Below are 12,500 nucleotides of genomic sequence, written 5' to 3'. Positions count from 1 at the left end.
TGACAAAATTGCGTCTGGGGGTTCATAGCTTGCGAATACAGACTGGGAAATACGAAAATAGAGGTGCACCAATCCCAGTAGATGGAAGAACGTGTTTAGTCTGCAATAGAGGCTATATAGAAGATGAGCGGCACTTCTTGATGTATTGCCCAGGGTACGATAACATTAGAAATGAGCTCCATTCTCTCCTTTCAACACACGATGTTGTTTTCAAAAGCCTTAATGATGAGGATAAAATTAGGTATTTACTTACCCTAGAAAACGAAAGCACTTCAAAGATAATAGGTAAATACACATATTTAATGTTTCAGAAGAGAAAAGACTTCCTAAATGCAAAATAATTAAAATAATAATTTTATACCAATTGTATTACAAGTAATTGTATGATCTTTTTAGTTAATTAGTTATTCAAGTAGATATCATCACCTTTATTGTAACGAGACCGATACCTCCCTTTGGAGAGTAAGGCGCAATAAAGATTTACTGTTTACTGTTTTACTCACTCACTCACTCACTCACTCACTCACTCACTCACTCACTCACTCACTCACTCACTCACTCACTCACTCACTCACTCACTCACTCACTCACTCACTCACTCACTCACTTACTTACTTACTTACTTACTTACTTGCTTACTCTATTCTTTTATACACGGTAAAATCTTCAGCATATATTACAACTACAATGTACACGGCTGTTTTACAATATTGCCGTGTGGGAGCCCGACGGGCACCTACTATATAGTTGGTCAATTTCCCTTTTAAAGTATTCTAAGGAGTCTGATTTTCGCAAGCTGATGGGAAAACTATTCCATAAAAGTGCTCCGCTATAACAAAAAGCACGCTTGCCAAAATTTGTGCGCGGCAAAGGCAACTCAAGTTTAGCCTCTACGTTTCTTAAGTTGTATTGCGTTCTGCGGGTACTGAATGAATTCTGGAGGTACGCTGGGGTGAGTCCATGGATTGTTTTAAACATTAATATAGCTTTAAGCTTTTGTCGGCGAATAGTTAGATCATCCCAATTTAACAGATTTAAAAGGAAAGTGGTGCTTGGACCTAATAATCGCCCTGGCAACCTTATTTTGAAGCTTTTGAAGTTTATCACTTAAGGTTAAGTTGCAATCGCCCCAAACGGAGCTACAATAATCAAAGTGGGGTAAGATCAACGCTTGATAGATTTGTGAGGGTTTTTATTATTCTAGCTCCTGAACGCTCGGACTTGGACTTATATGTCATATAAATTAGAGCATGGTCGCTAATTGCAAGGTGAACTGCACCATACGTGGCAATTTTATCGGGTGAGTTCGTAATACAATGGTCAATAAGGGTGCAGGAGTTCATACTAGTAACCCTTGTTGGTTCAGTGACTAGCTGGTTAAGTCCATAAATATCGAAGATGTGTTGAAGTTTAATAGCGTTGGCTGATGTTATGCCTGGCGTAAGATCCACGTTAATATCTCCCAGGAGAAAAAAAATCAGAATTTTCCGCGTCTATTTTCATCACTACCTTTTCAAAGTCATTGAAAACACTCGCCGAGGAATCGGGAGGTCTATACCAAGTGCTAACTAAGAATGGTTTGGACCGGAGCCTAGTGATTTCCAAACCAACAATTCGAGATTTTCAGAATTCAAGTCGCCACGGATTATATAATTAATTTAGATTACATCGCTCATAGAAACAGACCCCACCTCCGTTACGCCCATTTTTAACACGATCTTTCCCTATCAGTTCATAACCCGGTAAGTATACCTCGCTGTCGTCAATAGTGAGGTCCAATTTCGTTTCGTTAATGGAAAGTAGATCAATTTTAGAATTGGACACGAAAACACGCAGCTCTTCAATGTTGGCTAACAGAATATTTATTTATATTGAGGGAAGCCATCACTAAGCCTTGACCTAACGAATTGACCTTAACATTATCAATGGACTTACCCTGTATAGTAGCATTACCAGCATTACCTCTTTCGTCCCGCAGTACGTAAGCAATGGGCTCCCAAACGGCAATATCCTAATCACTATGAGCAATGAAATCTAATATATAGATTTAGCCAAGCCTAAAAGCGGAGCTCCCTGGTTATGTATTCTTACTGCCTGTAGGGTTTGTGAAAATAGAAAGTTTCGAATTGTCCGTGTTTTGATGTTTCCGGTTGCTGTTTTAATAATTAAATCATTTCCTTTGCTTTCTTTTGTAGAAAAATTCATTGCCTAACTAGTGAATTCCATGGTAAATTTTACGTTACTGAAAAACCGATATCGCATGAATCAGGAAGCGATGAGTGCGACATCGGTTTTTCCAGTGACATTTACTTTGTAATTCACCAGTTTCGCAATAATTTTTTCTTCAACCGGATGAGTTTTAACGGAAAACAAGCACACCCTCAGCATGCGAATTAATGGAAAAGGAATAAAAAAGCCATTTCAGAGTCAACTGTCAATGGCCAGCGAATAGTATCTTGCTAAAATTAGAAGCCATAAAAAAAACTTTGTCAGTTCAAGGTCAAAGAAGAGTTTTACTGATGTACTTTACTCCACTTTATCTCTGAAAACAAGATCATTCACATTTTGATGTATTTCATTGAAACACGCCAGGTTGGCTTGGTACAAGAATCGGCAAACTACGGCAATGCAACCAAGAAAGGACGAACATCAAACACGATCTGCTCCAACACTTAAATAACGTTTGGGTGCTTTAAACAAACTTCTGAAAACACAAGCTACCGAGATTTCCCCCTAATTTTACGATAACTCATTGCAAATACGTGTTTATAACATAAGGGCAAAAATTTCTTGTCACTGTCGAGGCACAACGAAAACCAGTTGGGCAAACAAATTTAAAAAAAAACACTTATTCGCTCGCATTTTAGAGGAAAACAAACAAGCAAATCAAAGTCAACGTTGTAATATATCAACAAACTGGAATTCCGAATAGAGTGCCGCGTCTGTTCCATCATAAAACCTGAAACTTCATCATATTTTCAGTTCTGAATTTGTAATTTTAGTGATGGTTTCTAGTTAAGTGAGAGAAATAAAGTTGCTCTATTGGTTTCTATGGTCATAGGTTCGAGCTCTTCAACGTCCCCCTCCCGGAGTGAAGCTTGTCATAGAAGCTGTCAGCATCATGAAGGGCGTCAAGGCAAAGAAGGTGGCCGGTGAAAAGGTAAGAGAGTATTTACTATTTACGTCGATGGTATCGTTTATTGCAGCTTGTAAAATTCATAAAATAATTCATAAGGATGACAGCCACCAGAAATGCACTATTCAGCTCACATGCGTTGCTTTGTAAATCCCGATAAAAGATGAACTATCTGAAAGCACGGGGAGGGATTGAATAGATAGCAGGGAAAGGCCGGGTTTGATGAATTTTTAATTAGTTGAATTATCAATAGGATTAACTTTTATAAAGATCTCTAGCTCACCTAATTAGTATGCTTAACTTTAATAAAGGCGAGTCCTGTAAATTTGTACAAAGTTTATTAATCAATCACAAGTTTGACATTTCAATCACAAGTATTACGTAACAATTTACTTGCCTCTTGTTAACCTTGTTGAGAACGTTTAATGCATCCTCTCCTCCAGTATCACACAAATGATAGTTAACCGCACAAATTAACAAATATAGCGAATTGGGCGCATAACGCTCTCCATTTTGATCGGCACCTCACAAACGAACTTGCTCAACCAAAAGTATAGCATATTTGGCGACATGTGCTCAATTGAAACGGTCAGATTTTGAACATCTTCGCATTTGAGACCGGGCACTCCAACAAGTTCTGACATTGCACATTTATTTTGCCTTTGCTGCCGCCATTCTGTCCGACCTTTATGGGCTTTAAAACGGCTCGCCTGCGGTTCGCCGTTTTAAATGCCCATAAAGGTCTCCCGCTCATATTTTATCTATTACTTATCTTATAAACACCGAAGCGACAGCTAGCAGTAAAGCTGGCGAGTTCCAGTTAAGTTTGCACAGCAGAAAGAATTGCGGATTAGGCAGCGTTTCGAAGATTTGTGTGTCGTGAATATATATACCATCGCTTTGATCTCGATTGACTATGCTTGGTAACAGACTGGCCAAAGTCATATTATGATTTTGATTTGAGTTAATTCAAAAGTAACTTTTGCATTTTTTCCATTTTTGCATCGCCCAGAGTGTTAATGAAAGGGTCAGGGCGCAGCTATTACAACGGAAACATGTGATGGAGCCTAATCCTAAACGAAAAAGTCCAGAAACGAGAGATTTTAAAGAGCTGCTTGGTAAAAAGATAACTAATTTGGTGTCTTTAGTTTCAATAATTCTTTTTTTGTGGACACTGTCTGTAGGTGGGTACAAAGGTCGATGACTACTGGGAACCTGGAAGAGCTCTATTGCAAGATCCTGGAAAGTTCCTTGAAGGCCTTTTCAAGTATGACCAGGAGCCCATCTGGAGCGTGCAACTTCCATACAGCGTCTGTGAAACGGCGTTTTCACAAGTAGGTTTATTTTTAGACAAGCCGTTCCCGCGAATTAGGTCAAAAAACAAAGGCAGTTCCGGTTCGGTGACCCTATGACGTCAGCTTAATTTCTTGAAATTGGTTATCGGGCTCCTGTGGGAGTCTTATTAGGGGAAATTCAATCTAAAAATAACCTTACTTGTGAAAACGCCGTTGCACGGAAATAGGTAAGTTGCACGCTCCGGATGATGGGCTCCTGGTATGACAAGGTAACATTTTCTCTTATTCTGCTTTCCTCCATTTTGATATTAAGGAACATTTTTTTAGATGAAGTTCCTACTTCCTTATGGCTTTTTATCAACGTAGGACAATATTCCGGACGCAGTACTAGTGATTCAGAAAATTCAACCTTACATTGAAAATGAAGACTTTCAGCCAGCTGCAATCGCCAAGGTAAAAAAACAACATTGACTTTAATACTTCTTTAATGTGCGTTTTACACACTTTTTAAGGACGGTGCCTACTATTGTTATCGCGCATACGTTCTACGCATCTCGAGAAACTCAGGTTTCCTATCGATGATGCTTACTAATACAGAGATATCTTCGCGCGGTTTAAAACCATCCGAGGTAAGTAGATCTTAGTAGGTACTCTTGGTATCCAAAAAGATAATTGCGGGTAACCCTTGCATTTTTGAGAGATAATTAATCTTCAATTTGAGAAAGAACGCCATACATTGCTTTGTGTTTTAAATCTTTTTACAAATATTATTCATCAATTATCTTTGAAAAATGCGTGGTTACCCCCAATTTTCTTTTTGCATGATCTACATTTCCTACATAATCGTAAACCGGGGCAAATTACATTTGAATTAGTAGACACCGTCCTTAACTCAATCGATTCAAGTTATTGCTTCTCAAGACGTTGAAAAGAATATATTTTCATTCAGTGCACGCGATTCATTTTTATCGTGGCATGTCATTGCGTCACAATTCGCGCGCGCTTCAGGGAATGAGCAAAAACAATCAGCCCGAACTCATCCCACATTTCTTCTTTGTGTACTTTCAGGTTTCCAAAGCTTGCACCTCCATTTGTCAGTGGGTGAGAACCATGCACAAGTATCATTTTGTGGCTAAAGCAGTGGCTCCAAAAAGGGTAATTTTAAATTCTCAATGTTCAACTTATTTTGTCCTTTTACCACTTAACTCTTATGGTTGGGTTTTGTACTAGCCTGTGTACAGACCGCCCCTCCCCTCAAAAAAAAAAATTGGAGAGGAACGGTCTGTGATTTACCGTTGATAATCGTGTTCCATACCACGTGATTTTTCCTGGAATGTGTGGAAAATGATTTGATTGGTTATTACCCATCGATCATTACATCATTGAAACAACGAGTTTTGATTGGCTTTTATTTTTATTTCTCCACATCAACAGTGTGAGAACCACCGTGAGAGATTTTACGATGAGTTCGTTCGTGTGTACTTTGAGCACGGTACAAAATACGAATAAAAATCTTTTTGATTGTCTAAGAGGTTTTTCTTTTAAAGTACGAGCGGAATTGTTATCTATGGAGTGTAAAGTGGAAATCGATTCGACGTGCATATCATTTGTAGGAATTGTCAGCGTAAAAGAAACGAAAGCGCTCTTCACGAGGTGAATATAGCACTATTCAAAAGATTGTCCACTCGAAAACGTCTCCCGCTATTCCTTACCAGTCAATGTAATCCCAACCAGCCTAGCCATTCTCAAGTACAATCTACAAAGCGTGATGCCATGGAAGATTTTAGAATGTACACACCGAGGAAAATAACAGCTCATCGGCAACGATCTGTGCTGTTTTGAAGATCACAGCCGTACCTGGTTGGAAGACTTGCAAATACATCCTCTCCTTTAAAGAGTGCTTCTATGCTATAAAGCCAAGGTATCTTAAAACTATCGGAGACGCTCTTCGATGCACGTTTGAAATCTACCTCATTGACCACCATTTTGAGAATTTAGCTCCAAACGAAATATGAGCCACGCAAGTTTTGGTCAGCGTAGATTACTAAATAATGTATGCAAAATTATTCCGGAACACGATTACTAACGGTAAATCACAGACCGTTCCTCTCCGATTTTTTTTTTGAGGGGAGGGGCGGTCTGTACACAGGCTAGTGTTGTACATGCATTAAGACACTGTTCTTGAATAAACGACAGGTGAACCAGAGCATTAATTTTTTTATTTTCGTAGTTTTCGTTTTCTTTTTTGTGTTGACTAATTTATTCATTCACTTCAATCCATCCGCAGCCGGATTTAATTGACTGAGAGTCGATTTTAATGAGGGAGGAAAACCGGAGTACCCCGAGAAAAACCATCGAGGTCAGATTGAGATCAACTGAAACTCAGCCCACATACGACCTCTGGGCCGAGAGTTGAACCCGGGTCGCAGAGGTGGACGGCATTTTTGATAACCGCTAACTGGGCCGCCCTGACTCTCCAAAGTGTGTCAATGGTTTTTATTATCGTTTTCTGGTGAAAACCGAAGAATGGTGCCAATCAACTTCAAAATCTAGTGCTGTGTTTTAACAAATCTCCACCTTTTTATGTTCACTTGTTTGAATCTTTTATGTTTTTCTACTTATAAAGAACAAATTTGAGTTTACATTTGACAGCTTAAACCGTATAAGGTTTCCACCTTTCTTGTGCAAACGTCAAATGAGATTTTATGCACGCCGGGCCAGCGCGCGTCTCAAAAGTGCAGTTTGGCGCCCGCGGTAGCTTCATGTTTAGCCTGCGGTATTGATATGAAATTCAAGTTAAAAATGGCGGCCAGTGTGAAAATTATAAAGGAAGCCACGAAGATCCTACGCCCTCTGCATAATGATGTTGAAAACTTTTTCCTGTTTGAAAACGAAGTTGAGGAAAACCTAATGAGATTATTCCAGAAGCATCGAAATAATCAGAATTCGATTGAAAGAGTGCGAAATTCGGTCACTGAAGTTGGCTCGATCATTGCTGGAGAAATAACCATCTTGCTGAAAAAGTTGCATAGGCGACTCAGTTCCCGGAAAAAAGCCTATAATCCTTGGACTGTCCAAGTTAGAAGGGACTTGCCAGCGCAAATATTCGCTTTTCTTCAGCATATGGTAAAGAAGGCAAGGTCAACTTACGGTGTCACCCATTCGGAAAGCAGATTACTGGATATCATTGTTTACACCGAAGAGAATCGAGTGGTTAGAGATTTATCTCGACTTTGCGACGTCAACCGAGAAGCCATCCTGGAATATTTTTCAAAGACTTTTCACGGTCCCAGGAAAGGAAATGCAAGGGTGGTTATCAGTGCCCAAAAGCCATTTACCTTGTCTTACTCTAGGAAAGGCTCATATGTTGTAATTGATTGCTACTACAAGTTTACAAATGCATATGGATATATTTTTGAAAGTTGAAATAGATTGTTGTAAAACTAATAGACTGACCCTTCATTGCTCAAGTTTTAAACTTCATCTTTAATGTGTAATCTCCTAGAACTTATGACCCAATATTAATTTTGTGTGGGTCCTCATAAATAAAAAAAATTATGTATGTTTATAATTAAGTATAAGCATATACATGTTTCCCACAACATGATGCATTTAATGTGTTACCTGTTACAACTTTTGGTCCATTTCTTTAAAAAAATTATGAAAGTGAACATTATGGGTCACCACAAATAAATAAATGTTTGTTTATTAGAGCAGTTTTCAGCTGTGTCGAAAGCAATCAACAACAACAACAACAACAACTTTCATTGTACTCGAAATCCCTAATGCATTCCTGATGCCCTCAATGATCAGTTTGGTTTTGGTTTCTCTATGGTTTGAGATTGGCTGAGTAGTATAATTTCTAAGTGATTAGTTTGGTTTTGGTTTTAAAACACTAAATTGAAAACCACTCTAAATAAACAAATAAATAAATGTTTCCCACAACACATTTGAGCCACATGCATGTATGGCATACTGCTTTGCAAGCCTACTTCTAGTCCTGCATGTGATTAAATATTTCTGATTTTTTTAAAACTATGTCCTGGTGTCACCTAACATCTGCGGTAAAACTTTTCCCAGCTCAACACTCTGTTGGATAAATTTCATAATTGGATCACCACAGAATGCACATTTTTCATCAGTGGGACTAGCTTTTTCTAGATTGCAGTAGCAAAACCTTGGGTCTGAAAACACCCTGTCTGGGATGTATACAGCATTATGCTTGTATGTACTAAGGTTGAACCCTTTTTCAGGAAGCCACACTAACATTACAAACTCGTGCTTGAAAATCTCATACCAGCGCCTTTTATAAAATGTATTTTCGCTTAGTTTTTTCAAAGCAATATGTTTTGCCTCCCTCCCTTCCATTGTTACGATACCAAGCCCTTGCCCATATTTCTCATGTACCTCTTTAGTGTGGGCAGGAATGATGTGTCCAATTGTCCACACAGTAGGGTTTACAGAGGTAGGGAGAAACAATGCATTCACCCGATAATATTCACGAGCACTAATGCTCAGTCTTGTAAACTGTTCAACAGTAATATCAAACCTACTGAAGAGTGAGACACAATCCCTTAGTCTCAGTCCAAGGTATGCAAAAATCAGAACTGTTTTCCTTTGTTGGTGAGAATCATTTTCACTACTAAGCCATTTAATCAATCTCATAAAATTGTGGCAAAGTAGCCTAGAATCTTTTCCAGTAAATCTATACTGGAGATCCTGACCCTTACCCTGTGTTTCGTCGTACCACTTCTTTACCTTTCTTGCCAAACATTTGGCCTTTACCTCAAACTTCAGTGCAGTTACAACTCTAGAGACAATGCTATCATTTGGAATGTCTGCAAACTTTTTGCAGCTGTCTGAAAGATTTGATTTTCCAACTGCCTCTTTCAGAACCCCCTTAAAGAAATACTGCCATGCATTATTCTTAATATGTAAAGGCTCCACATGGGCGAGATCAATCAATTTCCCAATTAAAGGTACAAATTCTTGTCGACTATTCTTACGAGCAATAAATTCTGTGACTTTGCTTCGAAATTGTTTCTCCTTAAGTTGTTTCTCAGACAAGGATTTTTTAAATTTGACAACCTCATTTGCATTTTTGATCCTCTCTTCATATTTCCAAGGCTTCCACATGGTCTGTGTCCTTGGTGGCCGGATGGTACTTCCCTGTGACAAACTTGGGTGGGATAAAAATGTCCCCTTTAAATCAGTGCAGTTGTCTTTTGAAACATCTGCAAAAGTTGAGAAAAATCTTGCACTGTTGGGTAGTTCACCACCCAGCATAGCCAACATCTTCATGTCATTTGGCAATTCGGCACATTTGAAAGTTACAGGTAGGCCCTCAATTTCAAAGACTTTTTTCTCTATCTCACTAATTTCGTTGCACAAGAACTGACAGTACTTGCGCACAACTAGCGAAGTTTCCTCACAATTACCCCCAAAAATAATAAAATTGTCATTGCTTGATGCAACCCTCTTACCAACATTAATAAAACTTAACAGAAAGGAACATGCACTCTCATTCTTCCCAAATGGGCAGCCATCCCCACCCACTGCGAATAAAAAAGTACCCTCAGTTTTTCCAAACCACTGAAGGGTTTCCTTTCTGTCTTTTCTTAGGTAAAACTTTGCTAACCGTGGCAAATACTCAATTAACTTTCGAAAACAACCTTGTGTTGTTTCATCTTCCATAACACCTTGAAACTGTTCTTCTAATTTGTACACATTTCCAATGCTGACTTGGTTGATTTCTTTGACAAGCTTGTTATAGGGCAGCAATTTTGGAATAGGGCAGTTTGGCATCACAGTAATAGCTGACCTCCCTTTTCCCATTGTTTCCTTTTTTTTCATAGATAATGCAAGTCTTACAGACTTATATTTACGCTTACCCATCACACCACTACTATAGAAAACTGCAATGCTTCTCTTTGCATTTTCTGGCGAGCTTTCAAAAGATTTTACATTTTCCTTAAAAGCAGTCGAGACTACCTTCTTTGTTAGAATTTTCTGACTTAAAACATAATCTTTCATTTTATCTACTTTACATCGTTTTGCCAAGGTGTCAAACATCCCATCAAAGGCTGGTGTTAAGTTATTCTCAGAACCTCCATGGATTGTGGAAGCAGTTTTCATTGTTTCATGCCGTCTTTTCGCTGCTGTTCTTGGTGGCATATTTGATTTCCCATCCACCAAAATAGTTGGGGATCTTGTTCGTGAACTAATGTCATTGTTAACTGGTTGTAGCTGCAAAGAAAAATAATTCATTAGCCCCTTTTCTGTAAGGCACTGAAAAAAATTGATCTTATAGCGAAGACTATTATACTAACCTGAAAATTTTGAGTTTCATGAGTCAAGTCTCTCAATACTTCCCCTGATTCACTGACCTTTAGGTAACAAAAAATTAAATTAATCATTCACTTCCAAAATGTTTATTCTGCAAATAAAACAAAAGCTAACAGCAATTATTGAATGAATTAATTATTATAAGTGGCAACTTAGAGATGTCACATTTTCCAGAAATTATGAACAAATCAAAAGTATTTATCAATACATAAAATCAAAAATAAACTTTCTTTAATCTCAAACTAACAGAGTAGCTTATTTAATGCTAGTATCTCCACATTAACTACTCTAAAAACTAATTAACTTAAGCTTATTGTACATGACAATCAAAATAACTAGCAACCTAAATAACTAACTACATGTAATCTATTAATCTATTCCTAATCTACTAAAAAATACAACTCAGAATATCTAGTTGCTTAGTAACAGCACGTATCAGTGTATGGTCAGTTAATTAAAATAGCTCAATAAATACATGTATGTCCTCACTGACTAACCTAACTAACCTTTGATTTTAGTTTATTGATTTTCCTCGTGTTTGTGCTTAGCTCTGCCTTCAAACTTCTACATTGTTCCACTGCTTTCTGCCTCGCTTCCTTTCGGGCTTTCATAAAGGCATTAACATCGAATCGACTGTTCTTAGTGTGTGGCATAATGCTAACAGTTCACCTAGTGCAATATACAAGACACTGTTAAGCGTTTAGCCCGGGTATTCAGATGTAAGCTAAAATTCAGCAAAACAAAAACGATACGATTCTTCTCTACGTCTCAAAGATGTAAAATATTTCTTTTAAATGCTGTTGTTTGGAAAACTGTTAGATTCTTTCGGAGCCAAATACTTACCTTTCTAATGTCGAGCAAATCTACGCCATTACACCAAGCAAGTCACTCGTTGATAGTCTGTCCTTCGATAGAAAAATCATGACATGTTTGGTATCTTCTGAAAGCTAAAGGAACAAGCTATCATATTCTGTTGTGACTGAAGCACCAAAGCCTTCCCAGAAGGCACGAGGACCCTTTATTTATACCAAACCTCACTCATCCCCAGTCTTCTCTCAAACATTCCGAATTCCGCCGCCATTTTTGAAAAACATTGCAATGCAGCTTTGTGACGCGCGCTGGCCCGGCGTGATGTCGACTTTAGTTTTTTTTGTTTTGTTTTTGCTTTGTTGTTTTTTATTGTAGGCTACTCTCAAACAAGCAACATAAGAACTGCAAGAAACCCAGGGAGTTCTTGCAGAGGCAAAAGCTCGCTTAGCCGAAGTAGAGGAAGGTATCGCTTCCCTTCAGGCTAAATATGAGGAGTGTATTGCCAAGAAACAAGAACTCGAATTCAAGACTGAGCAGTGCTCAGGAAGGCTTGGAAGAGCTGAAAAGGTCAGATACACATATAATTTTAAGTCTTACATTCACAGAATTCTGTTACTTAATTCATGTTTCCAGATGGAGAGATAACTGGAACCAAATAGGCTGGTTTTGAATTATGCAACAACCCATGAACAGATTCGAGGCAGTTGTTGACATTTTCCTTTGCTCCTCTGAACATTAACTCTGATCTTTAGTTCTTAATTGCACAATAATTCGAAACTAATCCACAGGACAGGATAACTATTTTCAAGTGTCCAGCAACGAAAAAAACTATATCAATTAACTAGGAAGCATTGCAATTAGCTTATTTTCTCTGTTTGGAACGAGCCGGATTTATTTAAATTAATATGTCTCCC

General features: G+C 38.2%; 1 protein-coding gene across 1 annotated transcript; it reads right to left on the bottom strand.

Annotated features, from left to right (window-relative positions):
* Positions 1 to 7,226: 7,226 nt before the first annotated feature.
* On the bottom strand, positions 7,227 to 11,754 carry LOC138010296 (uncharacterized). Its single transcript, XM_068857221.1, has 3 exons — positions 11,620 to 11,754; positions 10,761 to 10,817; positions 7,227 to 10,677 (listed from the first exon to the last, which is right to left on the bottom strand). The coding sequence occupies exon 3, from the start codon at positions 10,603 to 10,605 to the stop codon at positions 8,467 to 8,469; it is 2,139 nt and encodes a 712-aa protein (XP_068713322.1). The 5' UTR covers positions 10,606 to 10,677; positions 10,761 to 10,817; positions 11,620 to 11,754; the 3' UTR covers positions 7,227 to 8,466.
* Between the last annotated feature and the right edge of the window lie 746 nt (positions 11,755 to 12,500).

Source organism: Montipora foliosa, chromosome 7, assembly GCF_036669935.1.
Source record: "Montipora foliosa isolate CH-2021 chromosome 7, ASM3666993v2, whole genome shotgun sequence".
Taxonomy (NCBI): domain Eukaryota; kingdom Metazoa; phylum Cnidaria; class Anthozoa; order Scleractinia; family Acroporidae; genus Montipora; species Montipora foliosa.
This window is presented reverse-complemented; position numbering and strand designations above follow the sequence as displayed.

Excerpts from the sequence above, each read along its gene's own strand:
- LOC138010296 (XM_068857221.1), bottom strand. The coding sequence starts at position 10,605 with ATGCCACCAAGAACAGCAGCGAAAAGACGGCATGAAACAATGAAAACT.